This window comes from Phoca vitulina, unplaced genomic scaffold (genome assembly GCF_004348235.1).
Source record: "Phoca vitulina isolate PV1807 unplaced genomic scaffold, GSC_HSeal_1.0 scaffold27, whole genome shotgun sequence".
NCBI lineage: Eukaryota > Metazoa > Chordata > Mammalia > Carnivora > Phocidae > Phoca > Phoca vitulina.
In genome coordinates, this window is record NW_022589730.1 from 16,346,786 (window position 1) to 16,365,101 (window position 18,316).

Consider the following 18,316-nt stretch of genomic DNA (forward strand, 5'->3'; position numbering starts at 1 on the left):
CCTGACAGATAGTTTCGTGAAGGACCACTTTCTGTGCAGGACGATATACTGTATAAAACTCCCACAGTGGAGGTCCCTGGGAAACTACAGAGAGGGACGTGCGCCTCTCACCCTTCTGTACTTTTTGTAAGTTTTCAAGGGAGGATGCACTGTTTTTCTAATTTATGAAGCACTTTTCAAATAATTTATCCAACTATCTCAAGATAGATCCCACCACAAACACAAAGCAGATTACATCTTTCCTTTTAAAAAGGTTTTAGGCTTTATTAACTTATCAGATTCTACTTTAGTAAATAAGAAACCATTTCCTTTTAGGGGCCTGTTCGTTTCCTCCCCAGAAATGCTATTATGCCATGCAAAGAGTTTTAGTTTTGAAACTCAGACATTACGACTACATCGTGGGGACCATGCATCATCCCCAGCAGCAGGTCCAGAAGTGGCCCAGACCCCGGTGCTTGGCTTAGAATGACTACCATGAGTGGCACATAGATTGAGCAGGTTCAAATCAGAGCCCACAAAAGAAAACAATCTTCACTGATGAATCATTTATTTGGACAAGACAAAAATGTCTCCACATTGTTTCTTTTTATACAGAAAGTGGAACATTTCAAATATATTAGGTTTTCTCTTTTTCAACAGAATTCATTTCAATCTGGTCCCAGGAACTTCTTCTCATTTTAGGATTCACGTTTTAGTAACACATATGCACCCATTACAGCCAAAAGAGCATACTGTAAAGAAAACACAGCGGGAAATTACTGTGAGCTCTACAAATTAGTTTGGTCTATAAATGTATTCAGATGAAGTCTGCTCAGTGCTAGACTGAGGACAGAATCAAAAGATGACCTCTTCCCCCTTGCCTGGTTCTCCAAACTAGCTGTTCAATGCCACATTATGGTTTAAACCCCCCCCAAATATATTGATGGACTAAGGATCAAGCACCCAACAAACACGGCTAATTCATTGCTCATTCTTGCGTAGGTTCCCTATTGTTTTTCAAGTGGTTTTTAAAAAATATAGATACCATTTTTATTGAGGTTGAGAGATCATCATTACTGGGTTTATTGTACTACTTTTTTTGTATGTTTAAAGATTTCCGTGATAAAAAGCAACAAATATAGCGGTGCCATTTTAGAATACACTATGAACACAAAAGATGGAAGTAGCTATTTTAAATAACTGATTTAAGTGTTAATTTAAATGGTTATATTAATTTGTAGTTAAATACACTCTGCAAAAAACAAAAAAAACAAAAAAACCCAGCAAAACATTTTAAACAGACTGCATCTTTACAGCGGCACATGCAAAAAGCTCCAATGTATATACATTTTTTTAATGCAGACATACAGACACATTCCTACCTTGAATTTTGGGTAGTCATTCATTATTATGGTGACCATACCAACATAGGGTAAAAACCTAAATTGTGGGATGAAAAGCCAGAAATATAAAAATTGTTTGTAAAATGATGATAGCAACATTTAAAAACACTCTAAATCAGCCTTAGGACACAAATCTTCCTTGGGAATAGCCTTGATTAGGGCTATAAAACTAACATTTACTCCTGCCTCAAAAGGCTTTCTTAATCAAAAGCATCATGACTAACAGCAGGATGATTTTTTAGGCAAGCACATGATTTCAACTAGAGATGCTGCTTGTCTTCGCTCACTGCATTCACCATAACAGAATTAAAATAATTAGTTGAGGGGAGCCTGGATGGCTCAGTTGTTAAGCGTCTGCCTTCGGCTCAGGTCATGATCCCAGGGTCCTGGGATCGAGCCCCGAGTCGGGCTTCCCCGCTCTGTGAGAGTCTGCTTCTCTCTCTCCCACTCCCCCTGCTTGTGTTCTCTCTCTGGCTGTCTCTCTCTCTGTCAAATAAATAAAAAAATCTTAAAAAAAAAATCCTTTAAAAAAAATAAAATAATTAGTTGAGCCACTTGTACAAATGGAACCGACAACTGCTATCAAGCTAGTTTTTAATTTTTTTAGTGGAGAAGTCACATCTAGACAGCCTATATAAAGATGGCTGTTAGGGAAAACTTTCAAAATACATGGAGAATTAGTTTGTAACTGGAAGAATCATCATCATTTTCATTTCATGGGGCTTTTCAGATGTAACAAACAGGCTTATTGGGCAGTGAATACAGATGTGAGTCTTGTAATTTATACCCACATGATTATGATCACAGACACAGAAGGTCTGGGGCATAAGCTAGCCAATGATTCTCCTGACAAAATTTATGAGAAGATGCAATCAGTGGGGACACCTGGGTGGCTCAGTCGGTTAAGTGCCTTTGGCTCAGGTCATGATCTCAGGGTCCTGGGATCGAGTCCCGAATCGGGCTCCTTGCTCAGCAGGGAGTCTGCTTCTCCCTCTGCCTGCCCCTCCCCCTGCTTGTGCACTCTCTGATAAAGAAATAAATAAAATCTTTAAAAAAAAAGATGCAGTCAGTGGACCCAAGCCTCACCTCACTAAGGGGAAACCAGGTAAGGCAACCAGTCCTATGTAAATCAGCAGCTCCAAGCTCTCCTTTATATGAAGCCTGACCCAGGACATCTAAAAATAGAGGACTGACTAGCTGGAAGTCTCTCTCTTCTCCCCACAGATACTCCAGTGGAAACGCAATAGGGTAAAGGAGTTAGAAGATGAGCAGAGGCCTCAAACCACAATCTGACTGATAAAGCTAAATCTTAGAAAATGGTAACCAGGTTCTCCAGCCTTAAACAGCTCAAGGGATTTAGAGAAGATAAAAAAAGACACTTCTAACAAGGGTTAAACATAAAAAACAGTCACCAAGAGAGGGGAAGAATTGCCTTTGTTGTTTTTTTAATAAGAGGATACATGCTCTGCTGTGTCAATCAGAAGCAGAACTCATTGCTGGAACAATTATGTAAAGATGAATATTAAAAGATTTATCACATAACTGTTTCTGGTAGAGAAAAACAGGAAATAGTCTGTCCACCAAAAGAGGATTGGCTAAGTTAGGATTTTATGATTCTCAGTGGAACAACAATACATACCCACTTAAAAATACATGGGTGTAGATTTGACACAGAAATCTATTTCCAACTTCTTGTTGGGTGAAAAAATAAAATTCTACTATGTAAAATTCTATATTGTATATGTACACACATCTCTATAGGTACAGGGAATGTCTAGAATATTCCCTTGAGTGTTAAACAGTGGTTATCTCTGGGAGGATTTCTTGTAATTGCTATTTAAAACCACAAATAACTAATCTCTAGGTGACAATTTCTTTCAAAAACAGAATTAAACCAATGATATAGATAATATACTTGCATTCAGTTTTAGATTTTAGGTCCTTAGTTCTGAGTGGTATTTACACAGTAAATGCAGTACACAGTACAAATTGGACTACTTACAAGTGATTCCATTATCTTATACACTTAGTTTCTTAGTTTCTTTTTTTTTTGAGGGAGGGAGGGAGAGAGAGGGAGACTGAGAAAAAGAGAGAGAGAGAGGAAGGGGCAGAGAGAGAATCCCCAGCAGCTCCACGCTCAGCACGGAGCCCAATGCAGGGCCTGATCTCACGACCCGAGATCATGACCTGAGCTGAAACCAAGAGTCGGACGCTTAACCAGCTGAGCCCACCCAGGCACCCCTAGTTTCTTTGTTACTAACTATTTTTCTGGTTCCTGAATCTTTTATATAACTTAAAAGTTAATGCTCACCCTCTGGCCCTTCCCACCACATCCTTCTTCTCAAGCCAGTTCTGGCCCTCTTTGTACAAGCCTCTATCGTCAACTTCATTATTGTCTCCTTTAGTCAGAAATTTGATGTCTCCATTATCTCTAGAAAGCAAAATAATGTCCTTTCACAAATGATTTTCAGCACAGCATCATTAGAAAACAATTAGTTTACCCAGCATGTCACAGTCGGATACGGGCATTTAGATGAGCATTCGACAATAACTAGATCTTTCCTGGTCTAAGGTGATTGCTTACAGATAACCATCCAACTAACACGCAGGTCTGCTGGCGATTTTGCAGACTCAAATTCTAAAATGCTCATGTTACCCTGATAACCAAAAAGCATGGCAAAGCACGAGGGCACCAGCAAGGCAATGATTAGCTTCCAGCAACTGTTTTCACTCTCTTAGTCCTCAAAGACCAACTTGTGAACATGGATTATATTCCCCTTCACTCTAGACATGAACGTGGTCCTAGATCACACGGGTTTGAGCACAAGCTAATTCAATGCGGGTGTGCCCTTACCCCTCCTCAAACTTACTTCTCCTTGCCAAATGTAGAATGTTAATGCATTATTTCCTTCAGCACTGAGCAAAGTGGTATAAAATCCGGTTTGCAAAGAAACAGGAATCACAAATGGCATAAAACCAGTGTGTTAAAGAGACCCATGGGATTAATTTTAAACATTCTAAACCGGCGCTTACATAGCCTTGACACTAGAAACACAACATTACAGCATTATAGAGCTATAAAGAGGGTCTTCTTTCAATAAGACAAATGAAAAAAGCACTATTATAATTAGATAAAATATTAAAAGCCCACAAAGATTTGAAACCACGCCAGAAGAAGCAAGCTGATTTGCAGCTGCGGTTATAAAGGAAATCAAGAAGATAAAACCCCAAGCAGTCTCTCCCACAACTCATGCAAATTACAGAAAATCACCATTATTTCCTCAACTTTGAATAATTTTTCATCTGTAGAAATTATTTTTAAGTCAGCTGTCACGTTACGACCATGCATATTTCTTTATCAGTCAGTTAACAAGTGGACATCAAGTCCCATCGTGTAGAACCACAAGCGCAACGCAAACGGAAACAGGGTCATTCCAACGTTTACAGCAAAGCAAAGTGACGATTTTAAGTATCGACTTCTTGGGGGACCCCTGCAAGCAGCGAATGGAACGGGAACCTAACACTGGAGATACACAAATAGTTACAGTACACTCGTGTGTACACACACACCCATACACCCACACACGCCCATGCGCGATGAGAAACGCTCTGTTATTTAAAAAACACAAATACACACGTCAGTTTAATTCCATAACTCAGGCAGGTAAAAATGCTACACTAAGCTGCAAGAGGTAAATGAATGACCCAGTATATAGAAGGTAACATTTTCACTAATCATGTGACTGTACCCTCCCCTGGGAACTTAATATATTTGAGGTAGAAGTCAGTGTTTCTCGTTCCCAAAAAGTGTCTTCAGTAGCCACCACTGGCATTTAAAAGAAAGGAAGACCATCTGTGGGGGGAGAACTGAGGCAGGACGCGCAGTGACTGAACCCCGCGCCGGGCCGCCGTCCAGGGCTAAGGCTACAGCTGTGAATGCCGCTTGGTCCGAAGTGACACCCAGAAACAGGCAGCTTTCTGCATTTCAGAAAAACAGTCCTCACATCACCATCATCCTCAGCTGCAATGGGACTAGATTTTCTCTGATACTCCTTCAAATAACTATTATACTCTTGTACCTTCCACCTCCCATTGTGCAGCAACTTAAGTTACTGAGTGCTTCCGGAAACACCTGTCCGTTCAGTTCTCACACTCGCCCTGTGAGTCACGATGGGAAATGGTAATGTTATCATGCCCGTCTTACAGACTGGGTAAAGTAGCAGGTCCGCAGTCACCCAATTAGTAAATGGCAGGACTAGGAACATAATCCAGAGCATCTGCTACTTTCTACTCAACCATGAAAACTGGCTCCTGAAATTGAATCACAAATTCCACACCTGAAACTAATATTACACTGTATGTTGACTAACTGGAATTTAAACAAAAACTTGAGAAAAAAATGGGAAAAAAAAGTTGGATAACAATCAGTGCTAGTGGAATGAATGAATGAATGAATGAATGAATAAATAAAATTAATCTGGCTACCAAAATTTATAAAACACCACCAAAAAGAAGTCAAGTCACCTTACTTTTCATGAACTTTGATCACTCTGTGAACTATTGGAATGTCTCGTCCTTCGACTTTAAAGACCACAATTTCACCCGCTCTAATAGGGTCTTCCCGAAAGTTTGTCAGGAACAGAAGGTCACCTCTGTGAAAGGCTGGCTCCATACTGCCACTGGGAAGAAACACAAAATCACATCCAATTAGCCTGGGCTCACAGGGGAACTTTTCAATTCATGAAGAACACAAAAATAAACCGATCAGTGAAAGTCTCCACCTCCATCAATTGTCAGGTAGGTCTGGGAGCTATCAAACATGCCACAGTGGTTCCCTTCTGACTGCTCATGATGATGACATCAAGTGAGAAAGGAAATGATTTCTTCTTAGATTAAGTATGAAAAGGATAGTAGCAGGCCCCACTGTACTTTGTATTAGGTAGAAAAAGAACCAAGTATAATGTGAACACTTTGAAGTAAAAGCTGCCAATTTTTAGCCTCAAAAAAAAGGTCCTACATCTATAAATACATTACTATTTTCATTCAGAAGTGCAGACTCTGAAGCTGGTTGATACTCTAGGGCAAGTCTTGCATTTCATGGCTCATCCCCAGCACCTAGGACGTGGGCATTCCCATTCAAGGAAGAGAAGCAAACAAATGAATGCCTGAGAAGACTGATCTACCCGAAAAATGAGCTGAAGGTTGGGACAAAATTCAAACCCAAGTCTTGGGACTCCTGCAGCATCATCCCTTAGGCCGTATTCTACAGAAAGCCCAATTTTAACAAATGTTGACTGCTTTTGATGTGGGGGTCAATAAATAATCCTACATGGTACTGGTTTAAACCCATGCCAAAAATCTTCAGTGGATTCAAAGTAAATCGTAATCTAGTAGAAGCTGAAATTAACAAAACAGAATTCATTTTCCCTTTTTTTAATGTTCAGTTAGCCACTGTATAGTACATCATTAGTTTCTGATGTAGTGCTCAACGATTCATTAATTGCGTATAACACCCAGTGCTCATCACAACATGTGCCCTCCTTAATACCCATCACCCTGTTACCCATCCCCCACCCCCCTCCCCTCTGAAACCCTCAGTTTTGTTTCCCAGGGTCCATAGTCTCTCATGGTTCATCTCCCTCTCTGATTTCTCCCCCTTCAGTTTTCCCCCCTTTCCCCTATGTTCCTCCGTGCTATTGCTTACGTTCCACATATGAGTGAAACCATATGATAAATGTCTTTCTCTGCTTGACTTATTTCACTTAGCATAATCCCCTCCAGTTCCATCCGTGTTGATGCAAATGGTAGGTATTCATCCTTTCTGATGGCTGAATAATATTCCATTGTATACATGTACCACATCTTCTTTATCCATTCGTCTGTTGAAGGATATCTCAGCTCCTTCCACAGTTTGGCTATTGGGACAATGCTGCTATGAACACTGGGGCGCATGTGCCCCTTCGGATCACTACATATGTATCTTTGGGGTAAATACCTAGTAGTGCAATTGCTGGGTTGTAGGGTAGCTCTATTTTTAACATCTTGAGGAACCTCCATACTGTTTTCCAGAGTAGCTGTACCAGCGTGCGTTCCCAAAAAACAGTGTAAGAGGGTTCCCCTTTTTCCACATCCTCCCAACATTTGTTGTTTCCTGTTTTGTTAATTTTTGCCATTCTAACTGGTGTAAGGTGGTATCTCATTGTGGTTTTGATTTGTATTTCCCTGATGGCTAGTGATGTTGAGCATTTTTTCATGTGTCTATTAGCCATTTGTATGTCTTCTTTGGGGAAGTGTCTGTTCACATCTTCTGCCCATTTTTTGACTGGGTTATTTGTTTTTTAAGTGTTGAGTTTGAGAAGTTCTTTATAGATCTTGGATACCAGCCCTTTATCTGTAGTGTCATTTGCAAATATCTTCTTCCATTCCGTGGGTTGCCTCTTAGTTTCACTGAGTGTTTCCTTTGCTGTGCAGAAGCTTTTTATCTTGATGAAGTCCCAAAAGTTCATTTTTGCTTTTGTTTCCCTTGCCTTTGGAGACGTGTCTTGAAAGAAGTTGCTGTGGCCAATGTCGAAGAGGTTACTGCCTATGTTCTCCTCTAGGATTTTGCTGGATTCCTGTCTCACACTGAGGTCTTTAATCCATTCAGAATTCATTTTCCATATGCTCATGCTGTGTCATAATGCATGAGAAAATAAATAAGACCAAACAATATTACAATATAGAGGCTGTATGATCAAAAACCAGTGAGAAGTTTGTTGAGGGCAGGATGCAGCGAGGAAGAACCAGACTAGTGAAGAAATGGAGTGCTTTAAAGGAAAATGTGAGCTAAAATGGCAGCAGCTCAAGAAGTTGGCCCTCCTGTCCCTCCAGGCCCTGGACTACCTTAAACTTGTCAGCACATGCAGATCAGCAAAGAGAAACACAGCGGAGACTTGCCTGTCACTAAGTACTTGCTGATGTGTTTATTATTTAAGTGAAACCACTGACACTAAGTATCATAACAGATCTAGCATTCAAAAATAGGAAGTCTGAATAAAAAACAGAGAGAGGGCTAGAAATATAAATGACTATGAGGGAAAGAAAGAGCAAACAATTAAGAACTACAACTAGAAAAACCTCCTGGATAAGTCTCAGAAGCAGAAGAGTACAGTTTGTCATCAAGGGTCATTATCGTTGAGGCGCCTGGGTGGCTCAGTCGTTAAGCCTTTGGCTCAGGTCATGATCCCGGGGTCCTGGGATCGAGCCCCGCATCGGGCTCCCTGCTCAGCGGGAAGCCTACTTCTCCCTCTCCCACTCCCCCTGCTTGTGTTCCCTCTCTCACTATGTCTCTCTCTGTCAAATAAATAAATAAAATCTTTAAAAAAAAAAGAAAAAGAGGGGCGCCTGGGTGGCTCAGTCATTAAGCATCTGCCTTCAGCTCAGGTCATGATCCTAGGGTCCTGGGATCGAGCCCCGCATCGGGCTCCCTGCTCAGTAGGAAGCCTGCTTCTCCCTCTCCCACTCCCCCTACTGGTGTTCCCTCTCTCACTGTCTCTCTCTGTCAAATAAATAAATAAAATCTTAAAAAATAAATAAATAAAATAAAAAAAAGAAAAAGACTCATTATCATGTCTCATGAGGAATGCACTTCTTTGGAATGTTTCACTAATATCAACTTACACTTGCTTTCCTCACAGTCCAGGGATTTCCCAAAGGTCAGTGTTCCCTAAGGTCACACATCTCTCACGATGTCAATAGTTTATGTTGACAAACCAAATTTAGAACTATAAAGGGTGCTTTAAAAAAAAGAAGTCCCTACAGACCGCAATGTTACAACAGTTTCTGTGTACAAGTGTGTCTGTGTGATTTAAGGAAAACCAGAACATCTGGGATCTAGTTTGGGCCCTGTCAAAAGTAACTGTAAGATGCAAGTGGCCTGGCCTCCATGGGCCTCAGGCTCTTTATCTCTTAAGTAGGAGGGCCCATCTAAATTAGAGGTTTTTAATTTCTTTTTTTTTTTTAAGATTTTATTTATTTGAGGGGGGAGCACACAAGCGGGGTGAGGGGCACAGGGAGAAGCAGACTCCCCACTGAACAGGGAGCCCAATGCGGGACTCGATCCCAGGACCCTGAGATCATGACCTGAGCCGAAGGCAGACGCTTAGCTGAATGAGCCACCCAGGTGCCCCAGAGGTTTTTAATTTCTAATGAAAAAAAAAAAGCTTAAAATCCTTCTTTTGAATGAAATCTTACCAGGCTGCATACCCATATACAATACATAAAAAATGGAGCTGTTATAACTGAAACAAGGCTGAGGTCTCTAGAATCCATGTATTTGCTCCCTTTCTCCCTCCTAACCTATCCACTGGACCCCAGGGCACTCCTAGGGCACAGTGTGAACGCCAGTGAATCAGAAACCCGTGTGCTCTTCTAAGGCTCCTAAATTTATGAAAGCAGTGTCTCTCTAGAATAGGCCCCTTGGCCAGCCACACCAGGGCAACCTGATGAAGCCAGGGCCACGGCTGAAGCCCCATGATATGGCAATAAGGCCCAGTGGAGGGCAAGGGCACTGGTTTGGGAGGCACGAACCCTGCGTGCTGACCCTGGCTCCTCCACGGGCCAGGGGTGACCCTGCCCGGTCACTGCCACAGCCTATTGCTCCCCCTGTAAAGCACACGGGCTCCATCACCCCCGCCCCTCTCCCCCCCACCCTGCAAGGCTCGATGGTCTAGGCCACACTGGAGAGAGAGCATCTTGAAGCACCTAAGGGCTCCCTAACATGTTTCTTTGATTTCAAACTGATTACGTTTCCCCCCTTGCATGACTTTATGGCTGTATGAAGTTAACTAAAGTATCAACTTTTCTCAAATTAACGTCCTGTGCTTTAGAAGAATAATAGTCTCAGGAAGAGAGTAGACCCGTACAACAGTGTTGTGGAAGACGCTTGAAACAACACAGCACACTCTGCTGGGCACTAGGGAGATACGCTTCCCTGTCGGGTACAAAGAAAACCAAATCACAGTTTTAAATCACAGTTTTAAATTACTTATGTTTAAAATCAATTTGTACACAAATAATCACATAGGATTGTTATTTTAGGTGCATTAAAGCATTAAAATGCAAAAGCAAATATATAGTACTGGGGCATTAGCATCCCCACGATAAAAGCTCTGAAGTGCGTGCTGAAAAAGGTAAGATGTTTCAACAAAGGCCAGAACGAAATGAAAACAGGTATCAACAAAGAAAACTCTAATAGTCTACCCAGTGAAAATACTGAGCGCTGGCTGTCACGCAGGCTTTTGCTCAGGCAACACTGCTCCTCTGTCTCCGGCAGGAGTGTGACAGCAGCGAGACAGCGTGCGGAACCTACCTCAGCACCACCACGATCGGGCTCTCGCTGCCAGTGAGGACGATCAAGCCTTTCCAGATCATAAGCGCAGAAGACACGATCATGGCAAAGTTTAAAACCTGGTAATAGAGCTGGAACGAGAAAGGCCAAACCCAAAGTGAAAACCAATGGAAGAATATGCACAAACCCTAAGCTGGAGATGAGCTTGTTTACAAAAAAAGACAAAACAAAAAGCTAAGTTGTGATTTTAGGATATTAAGCTAATTCACACAAACTGCAAACTCAGGTAGTATTTCAACTTTTGTCGGTGGAATGAGCCTTCTGTACATTATCTCCCTTTCAGTGAGCAATGAGAGAAAAAACCCAGAGCAATCCATGGGACCTACTTTGTTAAAGCCTCGATAAGACTCTACTTACCTCTCTGGGATTTCCCAGAACCTTCAACCCTGAAGAGTCCTGTTATTCAACTTCTACCCCGAGGGCCTCCTGCTCTAGTGTAGAGACTACCCGTCAGACCTGAGAGCCTGATGCACGCAGTGTGGTTTACCTAGAACCACTCATTAGCCACCTGGCCAAAGAGATCTCAAATGAGGCTTCAGAGTCCTATAGTACTTAGCGATGAGGCTGTTCTGCGTCTGAAATTACATTGCAAAGTGAACAAAAACTTTAAACACCTGGATGTTTAAATTTTCCATAAATGTTTTAAAAAGTAAAAAGCAAACAACATCTGGTTAAGAACATAGGCAGAATGAACCATGAGAGATGATGTACTCTGAAAAACAAACTGAGGGTTCTAGAGGGGAGGGGGGTGGGAGAATGTGTTAGTCTGGTGATGGGTATTAAAGAGGGCACGTACTGCATGGAGCACTGGGTGTTATACGCAAACAATGAATCATGGAACACTACATCAAAAACTAATGATGTAATGTATGGTGATTAACATAACATAATAAAAAAAATAACTTTCTAAAAAAAAAAAGAACATAGGCAGAAAGCCACACAAGATGATATCTAGTTCTAAGCTGATCTTGCTCCACCGTAGACCACTGAGTTAAGATCCACAGGGCTTGTCCTGCCAAAGTTCAAGGCTCTTCCTTGCTGACGGTTGCCTGCCACACCCAACCCCTGGTGACTACAGGGGGGAAAAGCAACACATGCCTACCTCACAACACCCTATATCGGACTGTAGCTGGATTGTTGGGCCAGATGTCTACAGTCTTCCAAGAGGCTATAGGGACAAAAGTCACTGTGCCTACTACTACTTGGAATGTAAGTCCCTCAGGGCATCTGCCCTTAGTGCCCTACAGGATGGCTCCTTACTCTAGTACCTGCCTCAATCTTCCTCCTCACAACCCCTGTCCTGGGTGATCCGAAGAGCCACGTAGATGGCCTACCCAACACTCTAGTGTCTCAATTCTTAGACATCCTCATCTCCAAAGTCCTTCTCCCTCCACCTGAACCAACCACTCTCAACATGCCTGGAACTGAAACTGCTCAATCCCCACATCTCTAATTCAATTATCCCCCTCTACCTGCCCATGTACACCTGTTCTTCTGCCATATGTGCTCACCTACACGGCAGGACTCTTGTCACTCCCCCTCCCAGTTCGTTCTATACATTCTACCTTCTAAACATTTCTGGAATCTGTTGCATTCTCTCTATTCCCACTGGCACCACTCTCATCCAAGTCACCAACAGAGCCCACTGGGCAACTGCAAGAGCCTGCTAACCAGTTTCCTGACGTCCATACACACCTCTGTCAATGCACTCTCCACGTTACACTCTACACTCACTTGCAAATGCACCTCTGGCCATCTGATCATCTCTATGCCCTGCTTCAACTGCCCCTCGATTGCATCCCTTCAATTGGATCCCACTACTCTGAGGATGAATATGGTCTCTACGGCCCTGTCTGGTACATCCCCATACTCCCTAGCTTCAGCTGGTGAAGCTCACTGCACTCCAGGTACGATAGTGGTATCTGTCAGTGCTTCAGAGAGCACATGCTCCTATCCACTCCAGGATGGTGACCTGGCTATTTACTCTGCCCAGAGGCTCTCTCCCTAGATTCCTTAGCATACCTAATGCTCACGCATCTTAAATCCTACTTTCGGCACCAGTTCCCCAGGGAAGCCCTCCCTGACCCACCAGACTAGGAGTCAGCAAACTTTTTCTATAAAGGGCCACATAATAAGTATTTTACAAACCATATAGTCTCTGTTGAAATTACTCAACCCTGCCATTGTAGCGAGAAAGCAACTAAAGACAATATGTAAAAGAATGAATTTGGCTGTGTTCCAATTAACTTTATTTATAAAAATGGATGGTGGGGCGCCTGGATGGCTCAGTCGTTAAGCGTCTGCCTTCGGCTCGGGTCATGATCCCAGAGTCCTGGGATCGAGCCCCACATCGGGCTCCCTGCTCCGCGGGAAGCCTGCTTCTCCCTCTCCCACTCCCCCTGCTTGTGCTCCCTCTCTCGCTGGGTCTCTCTCTGTCAAAATAAGATAAAATAAAATCTTTAAATAAATAAATAAATAAATAAATAAATAAATAAAAATAGATGGTGTGGGGGACGCCTGGGTGGCTCAGTCGGTTAAGTGTCTGACTCTTGATTTCGGCTCAGATCATGATCTCAGGAACGTGACATTGAGCCCTGCACTGGACGCTGGGCATGAAGCCTGCTTCAGATTCTCTCTCCCCTCTGCCCCTCCCCCAACCCTACCTCCCACCCCCCAAGTCTCTAAACAAACAAACAAACAAACACAGATGGTGGGCTGGAGCTTGCTGCTGTGCTGTAGACCAGCCTAGGTCCTCCTGTTACATATTCTCACTGCATTCTGCACTTCTTTATACCATCCATCACTATAATCATACATATCATTTTTAATGTGTCTTTTACATTAGACTGTATGTTCTACAAAGGCAAAGATCATTTTGGCCTTGTTCACAGCTGTACCTCCAAAGTTCAACACAGGTCTGGCAAAAAGTAAGTACTCAATTTGTTGAGTAAATAGTGAGAAAATAAACATTTTTAACATATGGTGGGCACAAACACTTAGTAAGAAAAACACTAAAATCCCCAAAACAACAACAACAAAAGAGGTAAAAGCTTAAAACTATTAATTTTCCAAAGAAGAAATACAAGTGGTGAATAAACACTTAGAGTGTTCAAATCCAATCCTCCCTCCCTGCTCCCCTCTTCTTTTTTATGCCTAGCAAACTTCAAGTTTGGGGTTTTGTTTTTGTTTTTGTTTTTGTTTTTTTAATGCTAATACTCGGTGCTGGCCCAGGGTGCACTGTGGTGAGAAGGCAAGCAGACACGGTCATTCTGAGACCAATCTGGCACTAGAATCATGAGGTTACTTTGGGCCCAGTAATCCTACTTTAGAAATTTCGTCTACAATAAAGGCAGATAGGGAATTATGGCCCAACTATACGCATTATGGTCCTATTTCTAGTAACAGAGAAAAGGAAATAAATGAGCAACAACAGAGAAATGATTGAGTAAAATAGTGGCAAGTAACTGCACTATTTAAAACAAAAGTGTAGCCTCAGTAGAATCTCCACAAACTGCAAAACAGTTTGTCAAATGAACACAAGGAGGTGCCCTCAAAGGCCAACAGAGGCCATGTTAGCATGGTGGAATTATGAGTGATTGAATTTTCTTCTTTAAACTATTCTCTATTCTTTAAAACTTCTGTCATGGACATGAGCTAATTCCAAAGTCTGGGGAAAATAAATGTTTAAAGGAACTTGACAGAATGTTATATGGCCGTTAAAATGATTACTTTGAAGACTGTGACAAAACGGAACACGCAGTCTGACGTGGCAGCAAGGTAGGAAAAGCAGAGCTCATATTGCTCCTATTGCACGTGTGTGAAATTATGTCATTCCAGGTATTTATGGAGGAAATAACTGAAAGTGGGGACATAAAAATGAATTAAAATAACCGTGATTTGGGACGCCTGGGTGGCTCAGTCGGTAAAGCATCTGCCTTCGGCTCAGGTCATGATCCCATGGTCCTGGGATGGAGCCCCGCATCGGGCTCCCTGCTCAGCGGGGAGCCTGCTTCTCCCTCTGCCCCTCACCCCCGCTCACTCTCACTCTCCCGCTTCCTCTCTCTCTCTAATAAATAAATAAAATCTTAAAAAAAAATAACCATGAAGCTATTCTGATGTAATAATTGAAAAGAAGATAAATGTAATTCAAAATTAAAGTTACACACCATTAAAAAAAAAACAAAACAGCTCTTTGGCTACTGTGTCAAGAGCAAATTATGAAACTATCATTAAATCCCCAAAAGACAAAGAAGGAAACTGGAGTGCCAAGCGGATACTGTTAAAGCATTGGGCTATAATACATTAAATTGTTGCTTCCGAAGTAAAATCCGCCTTGCAAGGCACATCAGTCTAAAGCAGAGGCTGTTCACTGTAGCTCGCATTCGAAAACTTCTCCACCTGCTCTGCCTGACTTGAAGGACTTGATAAATAAATGTTGTTTCATTATGAATTACAGATCTGACTGGGAAAGCCCCAAACCACAGTTTTAAACAGAAATTGTCATTTTTAGACAGATTTTCAAACCATCGGGCTCCACCCTGATAAAAGCAAAGTATAAAGCCTTGCCATTTATGTAATAAAGGCCTAGTGCTAACAATTTTTCCAGTATGATTTTCTATGCTTGAAAAATTCATCGAGGGGGAGTAAAATCAATTCCTCAAAAAAAAGTCCTTTGAGCAAGACGTCTATTGGCTAAAAAAAATAACCGATTATACAAAAACCTAACAAGCTAATTGCAAAACCGCAGATCCTACTTCAACACCCTACCTTTAAGGAACCTACTAATCTGAGTATAGGATTAAAATCCCAGAATTCAGAAACATAATTTTGGTTGAACTACTGACAAACTGACTGGGATGTAAGAAATACACCACCACGTTTCACTGGTGCCTTTTGTTCGTCCATCTTCACCTCCCAACTTTCTAAGCTCGGCAATTCATAGCCGAAGCAAAAGTTCAGAAGCAAGCGCACACTCAGTCTTTGTCAACCAAAGATGAAACAGCCAATGTCTGAGAGTTTCAAACAAACATTTCAGACTCGATATTCTGGCCGACAAAGCAGCAGAAATGCCAGTAGCTGTATTTCTTCCTTCCTCTCTTCCTCACTGCAGAAACAAAGAGTCCTTGTTTTTGCATGTGGCTCTTGCCTTATTTTATAGCAAGCTGGGGCAGCAGAGAAAGGAGGTCCCACTTCCAAGATTGGCGGAGCATGCATGCCTGACAAGGTGTCAGAGGATGCTATTTTGGAGGGGAAAAAGAAACAAAAGGACAAAGCTTAAAAGAAGAAGAACAAAAGTACCAGGAGGAAGCAGATTTGAGGTTCTGCATTTTAATTAGAAAACTAGCAAAACATAGACAATGCAACAGCTACTGACAGGCCTTATCACCAAGAGTGGGAATATACAGATCTTTCAAAAGGCAAACTAGTTGAGGAGTTGAGACAGTCATCAGAAGGCCGTCTCTGATAGTCTGCAATTATAACCACCAGTAATCAGTACCAGTTTTAGAGACATTTTGAAAACCTAGCCAATTAAGTCTAGAGTTTAAAATAAAGCTCTATTTTCTGGAGGATTTTCTTGGGAACAGCATCAGTGCTCAGGGAATTAGCTGTTGGTTTTTCAAGCTGGTGATAATCACTGCCACAACTCGTCTTAATCACAGAAACTCCTAAGAGCTCATCAGCCATGCACACCTAGAAACAACCAGATTCTAAACAACAGTTTAGACTTGGTGACTTGAGTCACCAAGCTCTCCCACACTACTGCACTAGTATGCAATTCTTTTTGGAAAACAAAACAAAACGAAACCAAACCCATATGTCCACAGGCATAAGTTGTGCTATGCCGTAGGCATCATCCCACTCCACAATATAGTGGCAAAAATGACAGGATGTGTCAAAATCATGAGAATTTATACCATTTTCTTTTTAAGTGTTTTTGTTTGTTTTAGAGAGCGAGAGCACAAGGGGGTGAGGAGGAGGGGAGAAGCAGAGGAAGAGGGAGAGGGAGAGAGAGAATCTTAAGCAGGCTCCATGCCCAACGGGGAGCCCCATGTGGGGCTCCATCTTGGGACTCCAACCTGAGCCTAAATCAAGGGTTGAACACTTAACCCAGTGAGCCATCCAGGAGCCCCTATACCATTTTCAAAGACGATCAAAATTACCAATAGGATGGTTCCATTTTTCTTAGCATAATTTATTATTCATACCAATAAAAGTATTAGGATCCATTAGGATCTACCATGCCCTACAGGTCCCCTAAATTCTCTATCTAGAAGCTTAAGCAACTGCATTTTTCCTGGCTGAGAGGGCTTCCTTTCCAGTCCCTACTCAGCCTTATATTGAAGACTCAAAGACAGCGATGCTGGCCAAGGAGCTGACCAAGGAGAGAGCAAGAAGGAAGTTTTCCTCTGAGGTCACAGAAGAGTGAGAAATCAACCCCAGTTGCCCAGAGAACCCATGCTAACTGCTTCCTATATTCGAGGTGCAGCCAGATGACAGAATCTAAGAAATTAGGGAAGACTTCCGGGGTCCCCTCTGGAACACTGAGTCTAAAACGATTGAGCATCCCCAGTGAGATCGCCAGGCACAAGAAGCTTCATTTATCCTGATGCATAGTGGGGAGAACACTTCCCAGAATGCGAAGAAATTACTTTGGGAGGCATTACTGGACAGTTTCCACTGTCAGAAAGTTCTTTCCTTTCGCCTGCCTTCTCGCCCCTTCCATCCGCGGGCAGCCTTCCTCGGGGTGTCAGGCCTCCAGAGCCTCACAGAGAAATCTATTCCCTCTTCCAGGGGCTGGCCCTTCAAACACGTGCAGACAGCTGTCACTCGGCCGAGTCACCTCTCCTGGCTTGCTCAACCACATCTGACATCTGTAGGACTAGATTCCTATTCTCTTCTCCTTTCTGGCCACCCTCCCCTCACTGCGCTCTTGTCAGTCAAGACAGCGCACACCCGTGCCCACACGTGGGTTTGCGCAGATTTGAACCCAGGGCCTCTGAGAGCCGGTGGGGGAGCCTGGGGGCGCCGTCGGCCCCAGTCGCCGGGCGCTGTCCTTCCCGGAGCCCTACCCAGAAAGCCCCGACTCCCCGCAGTTGCAGCCGGTTCTCGCTCCGGGGCGCGCCCCCCGCGCGGGCCTCCCTTACCTGGCGCTTGTTCATCTTCCTCAGGTCCCCGAAGATGTCCAAGCCGGACGCCGGGAGATGCGTCCCCACGGCGCCCGCGCGCACCATGGCGGGCTCTCCAGGGGCCGAGACTGCCCACCCCCTCCGGGCGTCACAGACAGTTGCGGAGCACCGGCCCGACCCGGCCCCCGCCTACCAGCCCTTGTCCTCGCGGGTCACGTGACCGGCAGCTCGCTCGGGCGCCTGGGAATGGTAGTTCTCTGAGAATCGTAGCCACCAGTCCGCCTGGAAGGAACTGGGAAGAAGAAAACTACCACTCCCAGAATGCTGCGGGGCGAGAGGCTCGTCCAGTGAAGACCCAGGGCTTCTAGGGAGGACAGCGACGGGACTCAGGAGCCTTGTCCGACCCTTCCGAGCGAACT

General features: G+C 43.2%; 1 protein-coding gene across 1 annotated transcript; it reads right to left on the reverse strand.

Annotated features, from left to right (window-relative positions):
• Positions 1 to 217: 217 nt before the first annotated feature.
• Positions 218 to 18,113, reverse strand: SEC11C (SEC11 homolog C, signal peptidase complex subunit). The gene is made up of 6 exons (XM_032422757.1): positions 17,916 to 18,113; positions 10,732 to 10,841; positions 5,912 to 6,061; positions 3,694 to 3,813; positions 1,362 to 1,419; positions 218 to 731 (listed from the first exon to the last, which is right to left on the reverse strand). The coding sequence occupies exons 1-6, from the start codon at positions 18,000 to 18,002 to the stop codon at positions 678 to 680; spliced, it is 579 nt and encodes a 192-aa protein (XP_032278648.1). The 5' UTR covers positions 18,003 to 18,113; the 3' UTR covers positions 218 to 677.
• Positions 18,114 to 18,316: the final 203 nt, after the last annotated feature.

Coding starts and splice junctions, on each gene's coding strand:
- SEC11C (XM_032422757.1), bottom strand. CDS start 18,002: ATGGTGCGCGCGGGCGCCGTGGGGACGCATCTCCCGGCGTCCGGCTTG. Junction 6,062..10,731: donor CCGATCGTGGTGGTGCTGAG/GTAGGTTCCGCA, acceptor GTTTCTTCCCAG/TGGCAGTATGGAGCCAGCCT. Junction 1,420..3,693: donor GTGGTGGGAAGGGCCAGAGG/GTGAGCATTAAC, acceptor CCCACAATTTAG/GTTTTTACCCTATGTTGGTA.